The sequence below is a fragment of the Taeniopygia guttata genome, chromosome Z (genome assembly GCF_048771995.1).
Source record: "Taeniopygia guttata chromosome Z, bTaeGut7.mat, whole genome shotgun sequence".
In the NCBI taxonomy this organism is placed as follows: Eukaryota; Metazoa; Chordata; class Aves; order Passeriformes; family Estrildidae; genus Taeniopygia; species Taeniopygia guttata.
In genome coordinates this window covers 12,123,234-12,147,311 of record NC_133063.1, presented here as the reverse complement: position 1 = coordinate 12,147,311, position 24,078 = coordinate 12,123,234, and the positions used below count along the sequence as shown (strand labels likewise).

Sequence of the window (24,078 nt, the reverse complement as noted above, 5' to 3'; positions counted from 1 at the left end):
ATAAATGGATTTGGTTTAATAATTTTATTAATAAAATTCAGGCCTCAAATTTGGAGAGGAATATTTTTAAAGCTGTTGACACCAATAGAGTTAATGTAGAGTACTGGGATCAGAGTTTGGATTTGGGTCCACTGCTGGTATGAAGTATTTCCATTCTCTGACTTATTGCTAGTAAAACAAAATGCAATGTAATATTTTACATGGCATGGGGAGGTGTGACTTTATGATGCTGCATGCAGTAAACTGACGGCATTCAATTAAATGCCAATGAACATGCATACTTGTCGTTCAGTCTCAGATGTACAACAAACAGTGCATGCAACATCTAATTGAAGCCAGTGCCTGTCATTCATGTATACAACACAAAAGTGAGGACCCATTGTCCTACTATAGCTTTAACAATGAGCATGCAAACATATGACATGAACTGCAAACACTGCACATGTTGCAAAAAAATTTTACCTGATTTTTAACTTTTGTTTTTACAAAAAGCTTGAAGCTTGGCCAAAGCCTGGCCAAAGAAGCTTAAGAGTGGCCCCTTTCTATGACAATGATGGTAGGTTTCGGATGAACTTTAACCACTTGACACCCGTGGTTAGCTCAGTAGTCTTGTCTGCTAGTCCTCCTGTTCCTCCACTATGTTGACAATTAAATGCTTTTGTTTGTCTTGATACCCAAGAAAGTCATCTTGACTTCACATGTGTTACAAGAATTATCACACGTGGATTCAGCTGGCTTTCATTTATCATTATGTGTAACAGCTGACCGTTGTCTGGCGCATCCTCTTATTTGCTCAAGGATTCACATGATATTACATTCATTAAAGGAAAGAATAAATACAATACAACTGATTAATACTACTCTGGTTCTTCTATTTCCCCTGTAGTAAGAGAATCTTGAGATTTCATATGTGTAATGATAAAGGTAAAAAACTGTTAGAAATTTTACACAACTGTTCATTTTTCCTTCAATTCAAAATTAGGGCAGTAATACCACTGCAAGGAACCACCAAGGTTATTAAGATCTGATGAAGAATATGCCAAGTTAAAGTGTTTGCTCACTGCTCTCACATGAAGATAAATTTATTGGTGCAAGTTTTAACATTATATTGTACAAAAATGAAAGGGCAAAATAAATACAAGTTACAGGATAGGATAGCTAAGACAGCATTAGATGGCAAAAGTTGATATTTCACAGGACTGCAATAAGGAAGGAAAGGCTGCTGACCAAAGTATTTACTCTGGGGCTTTGATGTAGTTCCTGAAATTGAAGCCAAAGTTCTTCATTTGTCAGATATGTCTATGCATGCACACTGATGTATATACTTTCCTAATGCATTATAACAGCTGTGATTTCAAAGCCATTCAAATTATCTACACAACCTTTTCCCATGAATTTCTTACCTCTAATTCACCAGATAAGTGGAAATCTCAGTCCAATTTTTAAGTAATTTCTAAGTGCTCACTCAACAATTTAAGTGCCATTTACAAGCACTAATTCATTTAATCATAGAAATGTCTGTGACTGGGACTAACAGTTTGTCTAAAATGACACCGGGAGTTTTCAAGCAGAGCAGGAGATTACATCTTACCCTCCCATTACTGAGCCCCACAAGTTTTTCTTCTAGGAACTGATGCTGCTTATTTTACTTTTGGGGATTTGCTCATCCTCAAAGCAGAAAGAGATATAAAGCGGCATATGGAATAACTTGAAGGCAGAAAACAGGCAAACTTAGGATTTCTAATAACTGACTTCCTATCTTTAAGCTCTGAAATGTGGAGAAAAAGTAAGGTTAAGAAAGGAAGCAGGGACAGGTATGCGATACAGTGCTAGAAGGGGAGTAAGTGCTTTGGATGTGTCAGACATGATGCCTACTTATTAGGAAGAAATGCATCCAGGCTTTCACAATAAATCAAGTAATTTGACTCATTTTTTTCTTTATTTTTTTTTTTAATAATACTGCATAATGCCAGAAGTCATATCAGACCAAGACAGATCACTTTCTACTATGACTGGTTTTGAAAGGTCTTGAAAAAATAACAGATCCAGCAGGTGTGATGCATGCAGTAGGATAATTTTATAAAGTTGTGGGTCAGAAAGGGACTGCAGCTGCTGTGACATGTGGTTTTCTGATTAGAGAAAACAGCACAGAGAGGTTTACACAGAGAAGGTTTTACTTCAGGTATGGCCCTTGGCTCCTTGGCTGCTGCAGTCTCAGCTAACGCTACAGACCTAAGCCTTGGCCACACCACATCAGGCTACCAGGAGAGTTTTCTTTTACTGGTGGCAAACTGCAGAGAAATCAGCAATGGACATGCCTGAAAATACATGTATGATGTAGTAGACATAAATGTAACTTTCGGGTGCTTTTATTTTATTCGTAATCAAAGGGCTGCACAGATGATTAGGCACCAGGTGCCTTCTTAAGAGGGAATTGGTGCCTGTAACATCAGAACATCAGCCTTATTAATTCAGTACATACCTTGAGGCCTATGTTATGTTTCTTAAAATACACCAGAAAATTAATTACCATGTGGGAATCCTAGCAATTCCTTAATATTTTCTTAATAAGCAACAGGCTTGTATGTGAACTGCTACATAACAAAGCATGTGAGTACTGAAAACCTAGGACATGACAAGGGGATGTCTAGAGCCAGATGAATTAGTGAAACGCAGATTAAGATTCTAGGTCCCAATTCAAAAGCTACCTTTTTAGGAAAAATTTTAGATCAGGAACTGCATTATGAAAATGATGAGATTTCATTGTTTTATGATAAATAGAAAACCGTAAATACAAAATAAAAAGCAAACCAGGAAGATATGGCTTTCTGCTTGAAAAAAAATATTCTGTGCTCTAGATATAATTAGAGGAAGGTGGAATAACAAAATTATTTCATGTAGTGATATATGCTATAACTTCAACAGAAAAATAATACAATTCCAAGTTTGTTTCACAGTAGAAGCCAATAAACATTTTGGTTTTTTATTGGAGGAACTACAAGGCACAGATATTTTGTTTATGTAGACCATATTGCTTCAGATCACCAAATATGCTTATGTATTCATGTCAGTGTAGTGCCTTTAAGCTAGAAAATAAGAAAAGTACAATAATATTACAATGAAAGCATACAGTAAAGGGAACTGTGCAGAAAAATTAAGATTAATTTACTTCCACATATAGAAAACAAATCAAATAATTATCACAACTGTTTCATAAGCCGGTATCACTGAATTTCCAAGTGGTAAATATTAAAGTACCAACTACATTGGAAGTACAGGTGTGCTTAAATATGAAATAATTTTCAAAGGTCACTGCTGAAATACAACAGAAATGTACATTATGCATTTCTAAAAGTACAGTAGTAAAATTATCAAATGCCTCCATAGTCTACATTGTTTGAAAAATGGGATTTGGTCATTTACCTGTCCTTTGGCTTCTATGCCTCTCATCAGTGCAGCATCTTGACAAATCAATGGTTAAATTTTTGTGAGGACTTACATGACCCAATTCAAAGCTGCTGTGTGCAGGTATAACTCAAAGTCAATGCACATAGACCATATGATTAGCATCCAAGCCTAAAAACAAGTGATTTTTCTCATTTAATAAAAGAAATATTTAGCTGTTTATGGTATGATATATGGCTTATGACAGATTTATTTATTGTCAAGTGTAAGATGCCTCAAATGGTTGAAATTCAAGCACTGTATCCAGTCATATCACTTTATATGTGTTTCCTTGAAAAGGATTTCTTTATCATTTCAATTCCAGAATTTGAAAAAGTGGTCTCCAGTTTCTAGAAGACACCATTTCTACATTCCTCTGGAATCAATGACTCAGATTTTCAAGTGAAAATGCCTGCAAAACACCATACCTGTAGTTCTCAGAAAATATTTTTCATAGAAAAAAAAAAATCATGGACATTTCTACTTCTTTAGTCTTGTACTTATATACCGCTCTTACAAAAATACCATGACACATTTAAAAGAACTGTCATAAGAATCTAATATGAACTTATTGTTTCCTGCACACAGTCTGAAAAAGTAATCATTCATCTTTTTTTTTCTTTTTTTTTTTTTTCTTGTCTCTGGTATCATTGGGGTGATATATTTTCCTTTATATTCTTTGTGCAGTTCATTATCTGAAAACTTTTCGTAAGAAATTACTATAAAACCCATAAACATGGGTGCCAAACCAGCTCCCTAGATTAATTTTGAGATCATAGATTTTAAGCATATTCTAATTCTCACTGGCTTAAAAGCCATTAAATTGGTACCCAGATAAGTGCCTTACTTGGCATAATGAACAGGCAAAAAATTTTCTAAAGTAGCTCCTGGCATATTAAAAATCCACAGAGAAAATAGTTTTTTAAGTCCTGCTGAAACTGTATTAATATTAATACCACATGAGGGATTTACATGTAAAAGCAAAATTTAGAAGTGGACTTATCATATCCAAAAATCCTTTACCACGTGTTTTGCCATCTTTCAGGCCTTTTTACTCTGCGGGCAGAATTCAGAAGTTACTTTAAAAAATGTAGTTGTACAAAATCTTACCTTGCAACCTGCATTCTAGTACTGAAGTCAAGAGATCTCATTGACCGTAAGACTTCTATACAGCCCAAGTACTGTAAAGAAAAAGAAAGAGTGGGAAAATGCATTATAATTAGACTTGAGTTCTGGGAGAAAGTGTAACTAACCATTAAAAGGCAATGTGCAATTATTATTTTTCCATTTGATTTGTCCTATGTCTAAAGCAGGTTGTTGTAATTTTGCTGTTCTATGTCACAGAATTGTTCCATAAACATTTTGTTTTATTTAAGTGTCACATTTCATTCAACATATAGTTTTATGTTTAGCCTGGTCATTGTAATACACTCAATTTATAATGCGTTGATGTGCTTTTTTTAATTTCCTTCTATCTTAATTGGTCCACTTTATATACAATCAAAGTAAAAAATAATGTTAATGAGAAAGGGAATTTATCTGCTATTGGTTAATGGAACAAAGTTAATTAAAAGGGAGAGAAGTAAGTCTCAATAAAACAAAAAAACAAAACAAAAAAAAAAAAAGCAGCTTATAACAGGGAAAGCTGAAAAGAATACCAGCAAGCAAATTTCTTAATAAACAGTTCAGGGACAGATGTGATTTAGTATTTTCATTTATTATAGTAGTAAAAAGGTAGAAAATGCTAATACTAATAACCCATGCTGGGAAATGGCTTTAACAGGGTCATTCAAGAAAGGAATTACATGAAGGTTAGCTAATATTAAGACAAGATCAGACTTTTTGTCCAAGATTTCTGCCCTGCACCTCTGTGGAAAAAAGGAAGTACCATTATGAAAGATGTTAAAATTCAACAGTATCTGTCACTGGGAGTGAGAAAAAACTGGGGTGAATCTTCTAGATTTGCTTCCAAAAGTGGGCATAACATGCATATGCTAAAGTCTACTGGAGCTAAAGTTCTTGTCAGATATCTGGATGGTGTCTTTGCACAAACTGCCTCATGACTGGCATAACCCATGGCAGTATCTTTGCAGGTAGGTTAAGCATTTAACCATACTCTTGAAAGTCCAGGGAATTGTGGAGAAGTCTGCGCATCATGAGGCTATAATGATGGTCATGATGCCATTGTAGTACTCTGTTTTTATGTCAGCTCTTATATCACTTTTATATCATTTTTTCTATCTTCACAGCATAATACAATCTATTTGGGATGAAACTAGCGCAAAAATCAAGTGAGGCCACAATTTATCCTGTTTTGGAATTTTATTTTTGTTGAAGAAATAATCTTTTAAATTGAGAATGACTGCATCAGTAACTGTAGTATGTATAATTTCAGCAAAGATTTTCCACAGAAATATGTATATCATAAAATGCTTACAGGCTGAGGGAATATCTAGTTTGTTTTCATATATCAACTATTACTTAATTTATTTCCATCAAATGCTATGAAGTCATCACAACGCTGAATAAAATTAGTTAGAACTCAACTGACTCTTATACATTAAATTGTTTGAACTTGTATTATTAGAGCACACAGTTTCTAAGAAGGGTTATCTCAAGATCTATTTCCTAGAATATTTTAGAAATCTGAAAATCTATGTTTTTTGAAAAAGTGTCATGTCTAAAGAGATCCTGGAACATGGAGCTTTCAAGCTAAAGAAAATATTCTCAAACTCTCATCTATCAAAGCAAAATTAGACAATCCTTGTACCTTACTACAAATAAATTCCCTTTTTTTACATATACTTCTGCCTGAGTACTTAAAACATATACAACTACATGTTTATGCTCTGATGAAGGAAGTTAAGCCATTAAGTCTATTTTTAATTGTCTCAGAGGGCAATTTCATTTTCTTGGAGATTAAATTCTTTAGCATCACCTGAGATAATCAGCTGAAATCATTTAACGTGCCAATAAACAGAAATTATCAAAATTTTCTTGTTTTCTTTCTGTGACATTTTGTTTTAGTCCAGGATGCTTTCATAGATTAATTTTGTCCATTATTTATTTCACATGAGATGCTTTTGTAATTAAATATGCTGTAAATGGTATGACTATTCAAAGGTATCCCTGTGATTTCTTTGTTAAAGAAATTTCATTATTTCATCAACCTGTTAGTTTGGACCTCTCAGTACAAAAACACTCTTGGATTTCACTTGTTCCTTCACTTACCTATATTTGCCACAAGTCTTTTAAAGCAAAGTAACTGCACAAGTTTGAGAACCAGGTCCAGCATTTTGGAAGCAAACTCTGGAAGGTATTTTGACAAGTACATGCAGGCGTGCAAATAAATACATAAAAAACATGTGCACACAAGCCACTGTCAAAATAAACAGACGAATAAGTAGACAAAAACTCATAAACATACTTAGAAGACGTGCATTCAGACCCCTTTGAGTCACACTACCTGATCTGCATTAACAAAAATAGAGACAAGATCAGACTGAGGGAAGGTCAGATGGAAAAATTACCCTGTACTGGTTTTATGTATATCACGAAGACAGCTGAACACAACATAGTAAGGCTTGCAGTATTCCTGACTGATCAATGTAAAGATGGCAACTGATTTGCTGGGATAAAAGATGTGAACACTTAATCACCACAGCATGTTTTCAAGTAACAAAATTACTATAAAAACTGACATTCAAAAGGTCCAAAGGCCAACTACAGGGACATATAACTCACCTACTGCTATGCTTCAATTATTCCCCAAGACCAACACTGCTGTCTAAAAATATCCATTTGAAGTACAACCTGACAAGGATCCACAGAAAGAAGACATACAACCAAGATAGCAAGGAAATAAATTATTCATTAATTTCAACAAATAAATACCCTGATTAAAAAGAAATGCTATCTTTTGCTTTAGGCATTTGAAGAAACATTTAAAATATAGTTATAAAACAGTCTACTTCCAAAAAAAAACTCCTCTTCACCCAGTACTTAATGTATATTCTAACCAATCAACTACTGTGCACGATGAAATTTATGAGCTCCTGCTATCATCCTCCCTCTCATTGCTCAGGAGCCAAATATATCAAGATGTAGCCCACCTTGAAGTAGGAGGGTTTGGGACTACCAGTTCCAAACTTCCTTAGATAACATTCTGCCTTCTGTTGACTTTCTAATATTTGAATGAGTTTCCAGCTTGTGTACACTGAAAGGTACTATGTCCCAAGAAAAAAAAAAAATCTTTCATATGAATGAATACCTTCCCATTCAGAGGTTTTAGATTCATAACTTGTACTTTGCATGCTAAACAGTACCTTGCAGGAAGCAGAGTGCCACATACCAGTGGGACCATGCAGCTCTCATTCCATGTGGCTCCAATACCCTTATTAGTTACGGTTTTGACAGGTTAGTGTAAGAGAAGGCTACATGTCTCATACTTCTGTTTTGTCCCATATGCGAAGATTTGTTCGCATGTGGGACATTCTGTCTTCTTTATGACTCAGAAAATTCCTGTACAGTAACAAAAACTTTTAACTGAAGGCTGTATAAAAGAGGATATTGAGATCTCTCAACACTTCTCAGAAACTGACATGAATGCTGACTGAGTGCATTTGTGTACTTGGAGACAAGATTAAAAAAAAAGAAAAGAAGAGAAAAAAAGAAAGAAAAGAGAGTAGTCACTGTCAGAGAAGCCCTTTCTTCCAGAAATATGAACAACCTTGTTTGGTGCTTCCTAACAAGCTCTTCAAAATACCAAGAAATTCTCCATTGTTGGATTGAGAAGCTGACACTAACAACAGCAATACTTTTATAAAAATGTACCAAAACTTATGCTATTATTCCATCAGGATGTAGCTCCATACAACACTGAAGCAGTCCAACCTACATACACGTCTAGCAGATGAGTGTCTGCCTTGTGCATAGCATATCTACCCATCTACTCTCAAATAAAATAGGAGCTCCTAACCTCTGAATCCAAACCTCTGATCCAAGTCTAAACTACCATGAGCACATCAAAACTACATGGGTATTCTTAGTAAATTGGGATTTACTGGTTTTAATCTGTGTAACCAGATGACCAACATCAGATCTGAGTGATTCACTACTTCGCAGCTTGTACCTGCCTTACACAAGTCATGTGAGAGATAACAGAGTTTCATCAGCAAACAGACATAACAATTTTATTACTAGACAAAAATTAGCCTGTGTCTTCAAATAGTGATGTATCTAAAGTATGCTCTAACATTGCACAGCTGCAGATAATAGCCTGGGGGTTCAAAAATTAGATTCTGATTCCTGGGGTTCTGGGTGTTGTATGGAGATCTAAGTTTCAAAGATAGAAATAAAATAAGCTGGGCAATTTACTGCAATTTTCTCACCCACGGGCTTAGGCTGTGCTTTTACTTGGCATGTGCAAAAGGGGAAAAGTGAGTATCTTTTTACTTGCCACATCTGGTTCTCATGTATATCTCAAGTCATACGCCTACATTTTCTTTCTTTTCATTTCTTAAGGGATGGGAGAATTAATTTGCTTGGTTTTGAAGGTTTTATTGTTTTACATTTTATTCTCATTCACCAAAGAGCTAGTCCAGAATTACATTATGCCATGGAAGTAAATTAGTAGTCAGTAAGAATTGACTAGTGCTAGTTAACTATGGTTGATGACTCTCTTATTTAAAAATAAATAATATTTATTTTTATTTATAATAAATAAGCTTTTCTTTCAGATTGTATTGCTACTAGTACAATATGCATTTATTTATACATCAAAGTGACAGTTTCCTCTGATTTCAGGTATTACCATTAACAGCTAAAGGAGCTTGTGTGCTGGCACTGGGAGTTTCCCAATGTACCACAATACTGAAAATTTTCTTTCAGACTTGCTATCTATCTTAAATCATATTAAGATTCATACCCAGATGCCCACTAACAAGCAGGTCCTAGTACAAAAATAATAGCAGCCCAGGACTTGATTTCAAGATAATAAGTTGCCCACATATAAAGGTGGAGACAGGCAGGATTTTTAGTAACAATATTGACGGGTGAAAAGGAGAAGAGGAAAAAAAAGAAAAGGAAAATAACCAACACAAAAGCAGCCCAAGCCAAAAGCAGCCCAAGCCATAGCTAGAGACTGCAAGATTGATAAGTATTTTATAAAATGAATTTTTCTCTTCACCAAAATAATATGGAATCAATCCTTCAATCCCTTTGATATCATATTAGATGAAATTCCCAGCTTAACTGAATTTACAATACATACTTTCTAAGCCACTGAAGTAGAGAAAGTCCACAAAAAAAATTTCTTAAAAAATTTAAAAAAACAAGTCTAAGAAGAAGCTGTAATCAGAAAGTGTTCCCTTTAATAAAATATTAAAATATTCCTTTAATAAATTTGAAGAAAATTAGTAAGTGCCACAATGCTTCCTTGCTTTTTACCTGTGCTTTACAAGAACATTTATTACCCTGTATACTGTACTGGTTTGACTGAGACGTGCACAACAAAATTACTTAACTCTGCTAATCAGCAAGACATGGGCACAAAAAGGGAAGATAGCTTATCAAAACATACATTTGCTTCTTTACTTCATATGGAAACCATAGTGTAGTTGCATGTATATTATTTATATGATTTAATTGAATTTACACTAGAAATCTTTTAAATATAGAGGTACTGCATTCATACTGAAAAAAAATGTATGTAAAGGCCCCTTATAACATCATATTCATTAACCCATTGATGTGGTTTAGCTACCCAACTGGGACTTAGATTTGGGAATCTGGAAAATCTTTCTGGACTAAATGATTAGCAAGACCTGCACTCCAATGTGCTAAAAATCTTTTTTCTTTGTTTTTGTGGGCTTTTTTGTTTGTTTCTTGTTTTGCGGGGCTTTGCTTCTTTGTTTTGTGGGGGTGTATTTCTCTGTTAATTTTCTTTTTTACTTTAAGAACTGCCCATTGCTAAGAGGGTGTTGTGAAATGTCAGGGAAACCCTTTGTCCTGCCATTATCAGGGCAAACAATTCCCCCAGACTCTGGCATTATAGAAGTCAGCAGGACACCCTCTCACTTCAGGTGCTGTTGAAAATACAAAGCACTTGATGAGCAGAAGAGGCAGCCTTTGAAAATACTGGCTACCATCAGCTGAACAGATAGCAGTGTGGTTAAAAAGAGGTCCTGCATGCACAAAACCATTCACATTTATGCTATTTTACCTAGGCACTTTCAGTAGAAGAATGGAATGGAAAATTCGTTCTGTGACATTTCTAATGTAGAGTAAGTTATAATATTAGAAAAAGCTGTGGGCAGAACCAAGGCTAGATATTCAGAGAGAAGTAAATTTTCATAAGCAGTAGTCACAGAGTTTTAAGTAAGCTGCTAGAGATTTCAGTTTCCCTGAAAAGTCTGAATAGTTTGGAATATAAATATATTTGCCTTTAAATCGTCTGCTTAACTATCACATAACACCATATTAAATTCTTATCTAGCGTGGGTGCTAAGCTAACATGCTCTCCCAGCCATGCCATAGCCCTCTGTCCTTCCCTCCCCTTGGGGCAAGACATACCTTCAGACATAGGTGCAGGTCTCAGGGGACACCTGGTGACCAAAGCCCCCATCTGTACCTCTGCCCTGTGCTCCCCTGCCACATGCAGAACAGCAAACCTGGTTGTGGAAGCAGCAATCCTGCATGAAAGAAGCACTGGCAGCCTTGTTCTGAATGAGGAAAAGGCCCTATATTTAGACAGAATCCAGCACCAAAAATGTGTCATAAACATATGCTGCCATGAAAAACAGAAAGGCTCTCTTCCGAGCTTTCATACTTTTGCAATTGGTAATTTTTACACCAGTAAGTAATCATGTACAGAACTTTAAAGTAAATCAATATTTCCCCCAAAGGTTTTTTCCTCATTAAAGAATGCATGTTCCAATCCAGATGGCACATTCTAAGGATTGATTGAGTGGAAAGGGAAAAGAAAATCTTCTTTGGGGTTCAACTACAGATAAGCCTCAACCACTCAGTGTAAATTTGTCATAACCAAATCCTCCATGAGACAAGTAAACCAACAGAGCTTTCATTCTAGTAGAAATTATAATGGATATGACTGTCAATTGCATTCCTCTTGAGAACATGTGGTCTGCTTCTACAGCAATGGATGAGAGCACAGTTCTCCCAAGAATACCTCCAAGTCTGGCCAACACCTTCCTATTTCCTCTTGTATACTAGCTTGTTTCTGTAGCAAAAATAGATTATATGTCTTAATATAATCACACTAACAATTCTTAAGCGGCAAATGATAGCCAACCCTTTCTATGAATTGTCTTACCCTGTGAAAGCATTCTGGCAGCATCTCACAATCAACTCGACAGTAAGGACTCAGAATCTCTTTTAAAAAGGCAAAAGATTCAGCTAGGAAAAGAAGATATTTTATCTTATCTCGAAAAGCAATTTCTTAAGTCAACTCTGAGGTCTCAATTCTTGCTAGAGAGGGGAAAGATATAACTGAGAAACAAATTTTGCTTCTGACTATTTTCTAATTTCCATCTTAAATGGGGTTGAAAACAAAACATCTTCAAATAAAATACTTTTTTCTTATTTCTTACTTGCAGGTGGCTGAAACAAGATTGCCAACATCATGCCCCAAAATACTTATGTAATGAAGATGCTAAATGAATAGAGGCTTCACAAGCTTTTAGAAAAATCCCATATCAGTAGTTTTGCATGAAAAATATTTCTTATGTTCTTCTTACAGAAAAATGTTTTTGCACGCAAAGCATCAGGAATGTTAGAATCAGAAGCTGACACTGGATATTTATTATATTATTTTAAATATAAACTTCCTATATTAAGCCTCAGTTTTTTGTATGGGTCAAACATTTCCCTTTAAAAAAGCTACAGTTGAGGAAAAAACACCACAAGGTTCAGTTCTAAACTGTTTAGGTTTAATTTTAAAAATACATAATACCAGTGAATGCAATTATTGCAGTGTGAACCACTTAGAGTATGCACTGCAGTAGCACAGATGAATTGCTTCATTTTCACAGCTGCATACTTTAATTCAGTGAATACTTTCCAGACTGTTTTGCTGCTACCTTGAATATCCACTAAGATATACTTCCCTTTAAAGCACCATGCAGATTAGTTCCAGCAGCTTATGTTTTGCATCAGAATTCCTTTAACACAAACACACAAAAGCTTCTGCAGACAAAACAATATGCTCCAATAGCTGGAAATCATAATTAGACATTTGAAACTGTAAATATGGACACTGTAAATATATCTAGCTTTTAAAGAACTTGTTCTTCCTCAGTCATTAGAGAGTAAGAGAGTCATTAGCAAGTAGAACTTCTTGGTGAGGACTATAATTAAACGCAGACTCAGAAGACAAAACACCTAACAGGTGCTTTTTCACCTGTATGCCAAACAAAAACCCATGTTAAGTATGTGAAATGCATATATGTTCTGCTTTCTAAACTGTGCATTTGGAGGTGTGATGTAGGAAGGACCTGTCACTGTTAAAATTGAAAATCCAAAACATGCATGGAGAAAGAGGGAGTACTTTTTAATATGAATGCCATATGTACCTCTGGTCTTCATCGAAACAGTTCAGCAATTTAACCAGATTTTTTTTCTGAGTCTTCATCAATATTTAACTCTCCTATGCTGAAGCTATAGTTTCTTGTCTTCTCAGTTAGAGTGCCCAAAAGACAACCCACACTGTGCAGAAAAAAAGGGATAAGGGGAGAAATTTTGAAGCTGGATTTAAATAATGAAAAATCCCTGGAAAGTTGCTGCTTAGACTTTCTACACAATTAATTTACCAAAAAAATTAGTAGAAGTGTAGCATCTACATGCAACATGTGGACACAAAACATGGCCCCTACATTTGGTGACAAAGGCAGTGTTTCTGAGACATTCCAATTTTTTGGGAAGTTACAGTTGTTTCTAAAATGTCCTGTGGTTCATGAAACCAGCTTGTCTATAAAAAAGAGACAATTCTGTTTCTTATTATGCTTCTTAATTACTTTATCACAGGCAAGCAGTGTCAAATGTCAGTCAGGAAAGATGTTGTTGTCCCATGAGACAGTCTCTGCGTTGTATAATTCCTAAATTAGTAAGAGCCAAAAATGGAAATAACAGTATCTTAGTGCAACAATATATCCAAAGGATGGAAATGGTGCTGAGCAAGCTTAGACAATATCTTAAGATAAAATATCTCTCTTTTGCTTTCGTCCTTGTTATTTAAGGTATTTGTTCAACTTATGTCTCTAATTTCAGAGTTTATTCTGAGGTAAAAAAAAACACCAAAGGATAAAAATACCTAACCTGTATCAGTAAATCCAATATGATGGTGCTACTAAAAAAAAAAAAAAAAAAAAAAAAAAAAAAAAAAAAAAAGCCTAGCCAGTTTTTTTCTGTCTTCCTCATGTTTGTTTCTTTGTATCACCCTATACCTTGTCTATTTTTATTTTTCATGGCTTTCGTTGCCATTTCTGTCTAATTTCAGATATGTTTTTTTTCATTTTAGCTTGTCACTTTAGTGACTTGTATTGTCTGGTTCAGCCTTTTGAGACTGAAGTCTTACCTGGCCCTACAAAAATTTATTTGAAAAACCAAGAGGAATATCTAACTTATTGAATAAGCATTCTAGATTAACCTTACTGAATTGTGCCTGATCCCTCCAGAAAACAAAGGATGACTGGAAATGTGCTTGCACCGAGTCCCATCATTATTGCCAGCACAACTCAAATGGACAGGCTTTGCCTCAGACCTGCCTGCAGCTGACAAAGATAGAGCTGTATTACATTTTGTCATAAATATATAGGATCAAATGAAATTAATATTGCATGAATATGCAGAATTGCAGAGAAGCAATACTGAATGGCTCTTTCTCTAAGAAACTTGTTTCTTTGCATGGGGGAGTAAATCACCTTGAAGGAGCATTAGTAGCTGGGGAGGCTGGTTGTCTCTGAGACTGCACCAAAGCAGATCCAAGCTTTCCCTCATTGTAAACAAGAAAATTTAATATTGATACTTTGTGCATTCACTTGAACTTTCAGCTACAAAATGAAGCCAGGCTGCAGCACAAGTATAGCTGTTGGATTAGTGGAGGCAAGATTTCTCTTTGGGGAAAAAAACACCCTGTCACTGGGACAAAGGAGTGCCTTGTCCCCAGCAGCACAGAAGGGCATGAGTTTTCACTGAAGATCTTGATTCATCTGTGTGTTTTCTTTGTGTTTGTAGTGGCAGATATTTACATTGGGCACATGATATTCTTACTGTAAACACTGTTGGAAGACAAATAAAGAAACCAACAAGGAAAAGCAGAGTTGTGCCTGAACACAATTTTACCTCCTACACTGACCAGCTAAATTCATTTAGGGATTTTAAAACTGGAGGACACACATAACTATCAGGATAAATAACTAGCAAGAGTATAATTTTTGTTTTAAACAGAAATTCTCCATGCAAACACTCCAAATGTACTGGAGAACAGACATTCATGTTGACGGCGTAATCCTTCAAATCTGAAATCAATACATGCTTTGCTTTCTACAGAAGGAAAAAAAGTGTGCAAATGTACAGTAATAGTACTTGATTCATGTAATTAGAATAATATTATAATTAAACACTCTATAACATGATTTCTGCTTGTAGAATCTGATCTAATTTCTCTGAGAAATGCTCTTTTCCTATTATTGGGCTGTACAACAGACCCTCAGTATTTCAGGTCCATGAAGATCAAAAGAAAGGTTTGAAAGAGCAACAGGCAACAATATCATTCTTTCACAGTTCAAATAACAGTGCAGGAAAATGGAAAGGACACTAGTTGATCTCTCAGGAATAAGGTACAATAGGAGGGATTAATTACTTAAACAAATGCTGTATTCGTCACTCTCTCCCCTAATCTGCATGGATGCAGCTCTAAAACCCACAGTGATAAGCAGTTTCATTAGTCTTTGTTAACATTGTTTGTGTACCTGAGTTGAGGGTAGCAGACTCTGAACTAAAAAGTCATTATTCAATCATATTATTACCATATGGCTGAAACACACAACACATTTCTGAAACATGTAAACCTCATTACAAACAGGATGCTCTGGGACTATGGTTTGGGGTTTTTTTAATTAGATACACAAAAGCCAAATGATCAGTGATTAACCAACAGTAGTACCTGAATTTGACTGACAAAAATTGAAATTAAATCTGATTAAAAGAAACCCAAACAAACTTGTAAAAGTATTTTTTTTTTCCAAAAAGAAGATAAATCTAACCAAAAAGAGAAATGAAAAAGCTTTGCTGTAAAGTTTGGGGGTTTTTTTTGTCTTTTGGTTTTTTTGTTTTGTTTTGTTTTTTGGTGGTTTGTTTTTGGTTTTGGTTTTGGTTTTTTTTTTTTAATGAGAGTAAATTAATTCTGGCTAAAGCAGAAAGGGGGAAAAAAAAACAGAAACATTTTTCCAAAGAGCCCTGAAGTCTTCTAGAGGAAGGCGACATATGATGCAGTTTCCACTCTGTTATCTCTATTTAAGGCTGTGCTCTGCAGTCTGGGTTAGCCACTAAAGAGACACAGCAATTCAGTCCATCCCTAAGCACACACTTAACTTCTAATGTAAAAACGTAGCTTCAATTATTTCAATGAGAATGCTTCTGTAGACAGTGTCATGCAGGAATGTGTGCAGAACTGTAGCCTTTACCTGGTGATGTGTTTGAACAGCTTCACAATGATGTCTGTTTTCCACATCAGAAATAAACTGCTATTATTCCCTCACAAGGAATGGAAGTGTCAGAATGTTAAAGAAATAATTGAAGTTAGGATTATATTCTTTAAATACTTTGCTATAATAATAATAATAATTTATTGTCCTTTTTATTGAAATATAATTTGCCTGACTTGCAGTAATTCTTTTGGATGAAATAGTTCTTCCTTCCTCTTTTTCAGATACTATATTTCTATCTGGTTTTTAACAATATACTTACTCAGGTCTGTTCTATACTACTGTGTTGGCTTTAAATCTTACTGGCTTTTTCAGATACACTTCATACAGGTATATCAAATTATACAGTATTTTTGAATTATTTGGTTTTGAACTGCTGAACAACAGCATTTTAAATGTATTGACACTTGTTACAAAATTCAGCCACAAGTTACCTAAAATGTTGTGCTCTTATTTAAATAAAATAAACTCCAAAATGTCTATAATATTACCCAGTTTTACTCAGCAGTAGATATTTATCATTTGAAGAAAATATTACATTGAAACATTTAACTGTTGTTACATTAGTCAGGGTTTTTTTACACTTTTTTTATTCTATCTATTTATTTGTATGACAACATGAAGACTTATAATCTCTTCCTGTAGTATTCATTTCTACTATAGGGAAAGCACTGAGCTCTTTAAAGACTTCCAGCACAGCAAACTACTCCCTTATTTTTTTTCTTTTTCATTAATTCATTATTTGTTAAACAGCCCATCAGTAGTATTAAGTAAGGTATCAGTACCTGACTACTTATGTCCTCAGTATGGTTATGGTCATTGTCTAATTTGTTATTAAAATGTTTGTTAGGATTGGTTTTTTGCAAAAAAATATGTTATAATATAAAAAAATGCAACAGGAAATCCATGGGGAGTAAAAGACTTAGAAAGTGCCAGCACTTTTGTGGTTGAAAACAATTCCATTGCAGCAGACCATGGAGATCAGAATATAGCTACACTTTACCATAAACCTGCATCCTTTTTAAGCATTAGAATTGCACTGCCTATTTTAAAAAACTACTAATATGTAAAAATGTGGGAACAGCTGTGAAGTTTCAGCTTTTTTATACATTGCATATAGGAATTTTGAAATTTTACTACTACTGTAGAAGATTCCAATATGAGCTAATGAGCTATCAAACTGCCCAGTAGTTACAACTAGCCCCATCCCATGGCAATTTTTTTCTTTTAAATGTGGATTGCTGAGAAAATTGTAACCCAGTGGACATTTGCCAAAAAAAAAAAAAAAAAAGGCTTTGCTGTTTAATAACAAATATAATTTTTGTCTCATTTAACAAATGGCATATGTAATTTTCTGAAAGGGATATGGTACTAATTAAACATGGTATTAGTCCCAAAGACAGTCAACAGTCAGTATAGCCATGAGGTATCCAAGGAATGTTTCCCCTAAGTATATATTATCTGTGTATTGATTTGATGGTCTGATTGGATAAAAGCCTTGGTAGCAAACAATGTTTAAGGATTTGGGAACTGCTCTTCTATTCTTATCCATATGAATGCTGCAGTTGCCAAGGAAAACTGAGATAGTTAATAAGCAAGCAAATTAGGAACTAATCAGGATCAGTTTATTTTCATTCATTCATTGACCACTTATTTTGGTGTCTATTTTCAATCTTTGCTTTTACATTTAGATCACTGTGCTGCAATTCTTATACCAGAAACCACAAATTTAACAGTCCTATTTTTTTAATAAAAAAGAATACACTAGATTTCATGTATTTTAATGACTAACAAGCTACTAAGAAACACCTAAAAGTAAATTGTTTGATTTACTTTGAAAATTCTTGTATATACAGTGTGTATAAACATACTTTCATATACCCATCATCAATAGCACTAATTAAATATTTGTTCTACTATCTCAGGTATGGGTAAATTACTAACTGTAAATGTTAGTCCACCTCTATATAACTTTAATTCTGTTTTCAATTCAAAGATATCAGCTTCCTCTAGCATATAGTAGGTAAACTACTGAAAGGATTAAGAAATTGAATGCTGTGTTTCTTCTGATTCATAATGATCACTTCAGGTAAAACTAACAGCAGCAGTGTATTCCCACAGCTCTCATTTGGCTTATACTATCCTAAGCAAAATAAAAAGTAAAATGGTTGAGTTGCTTGAGCTAATGTGAAAATGGTAAATGACCTTCTGTTAACCAGAGTATTTCTGTGCAAAAGAACATCAGAGTCTCAAGACCACTATGTCTAGCTTCAGTTGGTTATTTTTATTGAGACACTTCTTGAAGAGTAACAGAGCAGCAGTTTGAGTCTTGAAAAGTAGAACTGACTCCTTTGTAGTCCCAGTAAATTTCAGAGTAGTAAAAAAGGCATACAATTTCAATAGTGCTCTGAATTGGCCAACTTACTCAATCTACCACCACCTGCTAAATCTATTATCACCATTAACACAAAGAAATGGAAACTGCTTCCTAGTCCCCCAACAGCTAAATATGCACTCTGCTTTTGATAATAAGACTTGAGAAAAAGCAGTGAGAGTTAAGTAACAAGGGTGTCACTCAGTTTTAAAGCATCCCAAAATAAAGCCACCTGTGACTCTTACACCTAAAATAAGAGGACACTAAAAATAGACCTGCAATATTAATAGCCTGCTGCAAAACAGTTTAACACTTAAGATACAAAAGCCTCTTGGCAAATGAAACATGGCAACTGAAGAATGAATTCTGGACAATAATATCATTTTTGCACTTTCTGCACACTACGCTGAAAACTGTAACCAAACTCTTACCTAACTACAAAAAACATTGCACATACACTTATCTTGAAGGCTCTACATTAACAGGTGGTTTTAAAAATATTTTCAAAGCATATGGAAACATTAAGTTTACCCTGTAAACTTAAGATCCTCTGCTCTTGATATGCTGTATCAATGAACTGAAAAGAGCAATAACATTTAAAGTAGCTGAATGCTCATTACGTAAAACAAGCTGCATTTTCCTTCTCTACCCACATTATTTCTAATTGTGAAACAGAATAAGAATTGTGCTTTCTACCTTACAGGTCTAAGATTTCAAATATCATTTCATTTTAAAAAAACACTTGCCTTTAGAGGATTTTACAACTGAAAAATTCATGCATGATTAACAGCTCTCCTCACATCAGGGAGTCTTTCTTTCCTCCTGTATATTGCACCAGACATATTGAAAGCCTACGTATCCAAGATATATACAGTATGCTTGATAACACTGAAAACATAAATTAAATTAGAAGAGGGCTAAAAAATCCAGATCAAATCAGCTTTTAGTTTAGGAAGAAGGTTTTTATACAGCTGTAGAATATTATTTGCAGGATTGCTTTAATGTAACAAATGAACTCAGCTTCCCAAACCTTCCTTTCTTCATTTACATTTAATGTATTATGCAACCACAAAAAAAATACAAATAGAGATCCTTTCAGCCTGACTATCCTGTCAGCAAAACCAGCAGAGAATTTTTCATTGATAAAAACAGAGAATGGAAGAAAACAGACCAACCTTCACAATGTACGTCACACCAGGTCCCAGGATCTTCTCACTCGAGTGCAGCCATCCTCGAGAGGATTTATTGACAAAACTGCTAGTTTGATTCCAATCTTCACTTCCCAGGTGCATTTCCTCTAACCGTGCTTTTTTCCCCATACTCATCTTGCTCATGTCCTGCTGAGAACACGAAGTGGCAGAGACAAGGTTACATGTGTTGTCTGAAGCCCCTGCTGCTGAACTAGAAGCACTCGAGCTTCCCTGCAATTTGGAGACAGCAAGCTCCTTTACTGCAGAGGAGAGGTTTTTGATACCCAAAAGGCTGCCCGTGCTAGAGAGTTTCAAGTGGGACACTTTATGGATGAGGGTACACAGGGTGGTGGGTCCATCTTCTTGGTCCTTGCGGAGAACCTCTGGTGAGACCAGGTACGAAGGTGATGCTGAAGTTGTAGCAACTGCTGAGACTTTGCTGTTCATGGGCAAATTGTGAATAAGATCGTCAACAGATGTCACAGAATCATTCCTGAAGCGGTTATACTTGGTACGTTGAAGCATGCCCTTCTATCTGCTTTCCTGCATATGTTCTGGCAAATCTGATGCCAGTGCAGGAGATGCCTGTACTAACATAGCAAGCAATTCATAACGGCACGGAGGGTTAACAAGAGTTTAGGGTAAAAAAGAAAAGAGCATAAGGAAAAATGAAAAAAGATATATTTTTAAGAAATTTCTTTTGGTTCCTTGTTCAGGTTGGGTGAAGTAACAGTTTTCTGTGACTGAGATCCCAGTCCTGCTTAGAGCTGCCAACTCGCTCACAGCAAAAGCATGACTCACACAAATGAGAAGGACCCTTTTCAACAAAAGGCTGTGAACACTGCAAATCACTTCCTGTAGCCAAAAAAAAAGGAGAGAGAAGGAAAAAAAAAACCCACATCCACCCACTTACAGCACACTAGCACCAATCAATTCTCAAATTCCCTTTTCCTATCTTCTCAAACAGATACTTCCTCCCAACCTTTAATTCCTATCCCCTCCCACTACCCTTTTAGTACCAAAGGCAATTACCTTTATGAAACACCACACTTTATTCATCTGTTAAAATTTTCTTACACCTCACATATTTGTGAATCTATAAAGAAATCACAATTAGATAGCAAACATCTGGATGATATTTGCATACATATAATCCTCCTCTCCTGCCACTGCAGCAGAACACAGACACCTTAAAGGTTTTCAGAACAGATGAACAGAACTAAAGAATATATACATTTTTTTTCCACAAAAGCAGCCTAATAGTGCCTTTTTGTCAATGCTGTCCCTCACAGAAACTACTATATTCAAATTTTGACAGAGAAAGAAATCCTTCTTCCCTGTTATTTCACAAGAACATTCTATTTTAATGCAGGAATTACATAAGTACCTATGTGTGAGGAAAAGTATTTTTCTGATGTCCAAAAAACAGGCTTAATAGACGTTTTTTCTTTCACAATTGATATTCACTCCGAAGAAAGACATGAAGAGGATCTTCAATTCACTGGAATGTTTGATTCAGTTCTGAGAACCTGAAAGAACCCTGAGAGAATATTAAAAAGTCCAGGTAGCAGCAAACTGACACCCTGCAGTGAGGAAAAAAAAAAAAAAGCCTTTATTAAGAATAAATGTCAGTCACAAACACTTGATCTGGAGAAGTAGCAAAACATGCAGAAAACAGGTATTTAATTTCTCCTGCAATTTATTTAGAAGTCCAAATGTGTACAGCATTGTGATACACAATGCCCATCATAAGCCATATGGCTTTTTCCTATAAATCAATCTGCTTTGCAAAACATTTTTTTTGGATGTAGGACAACACACTGCATTATAAACAAATTCAGATCAGAGAAGTTGCATAGTACAATTTTTTTAAAATAAATTACTAACTGCAGCACAAATTAAAGGAAAAAAAGCCTATGGAATTCCTTCCTCCTCCGAAGACTAAAGCCTGCAGTATACAAACTGCAAACACAGTGGAACAGCCGGCTTAAATACAGGTATTTAATTAGTATATTCATGACATACTGAATTAAGTCAGCACCTCTTATCCCAGCAGTGATGAATAATGGCAATATCCTAGTCAATGTAAAGCAGTTTTCTACTGATCTGCAGAAGAGCCTTTCATCACCACGCTGCAAACCTGCTATAGCATCCTCACAGCATTCATTCCTCTCGTCATCCTCCTAGCACAGCAACAGCAAATATACACACCACAGCCTATTTTTACGTGTCTCTACTGCCCAGAAAACCCTACAGCTCCCGAATGGCTCTCTTGGTTAGAAGCGGCCAGCAGGACTGCAAAATGTGAATGAGATGCTGCGCGAGTGAATGAAAGGGCTGGCTAGCATCCCCACATTTCTGTGAATGAAGCGAGGCCTCGCAGCCTCTGCCAGGCAATCCCTTGGGTGCTCACCAGCCCAGCCAATACCAGCCGGCTCCGATGACTCATTCAGCAAAGCTTTGCTAAATAGTGGAAGATCCCATTTCCAGCGCAGGCGGCACCTTTTTTTGCTGCAGCGCCAGAAAATGCAGCCGGCCTGTCAGCAGCCGGGAGGGAGTCGCGAAGCCCCTGCAGAAAACAGGGTGCTGCCAGAAAAATACCTGGGGTGTCCACAGGAGTACCGGGTTTGGAAAACAGTGTGGAGCCTGATCCTTGTTTCTCCCCGACTGTGTTCATTCAGCCAATTCATTTACATCCAGGATAGGAACATGAATGTGCACATTTTGTTTGATATTCGACTGCTCTCTGTGCACCCGCAGATTCACAGATTTTACAGGTTTGTCTTCAGAGACCTCTGACAAAAAAAAAAAAAAAGCAAAGAAAAAAACAAAAAAAAAACCAAACAAGCAAAGAAACCCCACAACAAACAAACAAACAAAACCCAAACAAAAAACCCACCCAATCAACAAACTCCCCCATAAAAATAATCACAAAAGCAATCCCAAAGCTCTCCTTGAAAAAAAAAATTGCATATACTTTATTTCTCCCTTATTTACCCTGTTCGCACAGTAGATACTTAAAGGCAGTACGATCGTCACTCCAGGGAATGGCAGACAAAGGGAGAGCTAAAGGATGAAATCTTCCCAGAGTACCAGCAAAAGGTCTGATTTGGAAACTTTCACTGCACAGAGAAATGCTTGCAAGGCATCCATTGGATGCAGAGCTCTACCGCAAATCTGACATTAGACACTGCAGAGGAGTAGAAGCCACTGAGTTACCCCGGGCCTGAAATCCAGTGCCTATTTTAGTGTCTGATCAGGAAACTGTCTCCCTTACAAATCCAGTCCTCGGGTAGAAGAACTGAACATTTCAAAACCTTGCCTTTTGTAGTTCCAGGGACTAGAAACAGTACATAATTTTGCGCTGCAGGCAGCAGGTTCAAATCCAACTCCAGGAAATAATGAATGAAATTAGGAGGCTGTGTAATAGGCATAAACTGCAATTTAAATTAGGATCTAGCTCATTCTAGCTATTGCCAGGGCATTGATAATGTCTTCTGCATTTCCAGCACTGTGTCTGTAGTTTGCACACTGACTTTACCATGCCTGCCTTAAACAAGCTTGCTGCTATTATCTTGCAAGACAGCAAGACATTCAGAGCACTGTTTTTTCTTACTTCTATTTAGCAACCTATGCTAAGTCAGCATTTTCACCAAGTTGAAAATGAGCCTTTTTCTTTTCTTCTTTCTTCTTTTTGCAGGCCTGTAACCCAGACACTACAACACGTTTAATAAATGGCCATGGAACAATTACTCCTTTGTCAACACAGTAATAAAATGGCAGGTGGAAATTCAACGTCAGTAAGTGAAAAATAATATGTAATCCTAAAAATACATACACACTGAGAGGGTGTACACTGCCTCTGACAAAAATACAGTATTTCTTACAAACTACTGGTAAATTTGGCATCTTAGACCATTCTTTCTTTCTTGACTTTTTTTTATGTTGTTTTTTTCAGCTTTGTTTTCTTATGGATATTCTTCTTACCCTAATTCAGTTCTTGTTTCATGTCCTTTTCTTCCACCAAGCAGCTCTTAGGGGCTTATTCTTAGCTGCCACCTTTTTCCTTCTGTATCTAAACTACCTCTGCAGACTGTATTTTAGAAGCTACTAATTTTTATTAACCACAAAGAGTAAGAAAAGAAATTATGCTGGGGGTATGATTAAAGGGAGAAAGTACATTTTGCTGAGGTTTAAATGGTTTTAAATTGCTGCAAATGTAGGAGACATTGCCAATACACAAGCCAAACCAGGTAGGATGATGTGACCACCATAAAGAGGAAATACAGGGAATACAACCATGACGTTCCTCAACCTATAGTAAAAAACCCTCCAGAATGCAAAAATG

General features: G+C 35.7%; 1 protein-coding gene across 8 annotated transcripts in view; it reads right to left on the bottom strand.

The window, feature by feature from the left end:
• SHC3 (SHC adaptor protein 3) overlaps window positions 1–22,347 on the bottom strand; it is a 53,293-nt gene extending 30,946 nt beyond the window's left edge. Inside the window, exons 1-4 of one of the 8 annotated variants that reach the window (XM_030258550.4) lie at window positions 22,332–22,347; window positions 21,118–21,313; window positions 19,716–20,585; window positions 4,555–4,625 (exon numbers count right to left, since the gene is read on the bottom strand). In XM_030258550.4, the coding sequence (XP_030114410.2) occupies window positions 4,555–4,625; window positions 19,716–20,255 (611 nt within the window). In that variant the 5' untranslated portion in view covers window positions 20,256–20,585; window positions 21,118–21,313; window positions 22,332–22,347. The other 7 variants (XM_030258549.4, XM_072922660.1, XM_072922661.1 and 4 more) reach the window with 7 other exon arrangements.
• Between the last annotated feature and the right edge of the window lie 1,731 nt (window positions 22,348–24,078).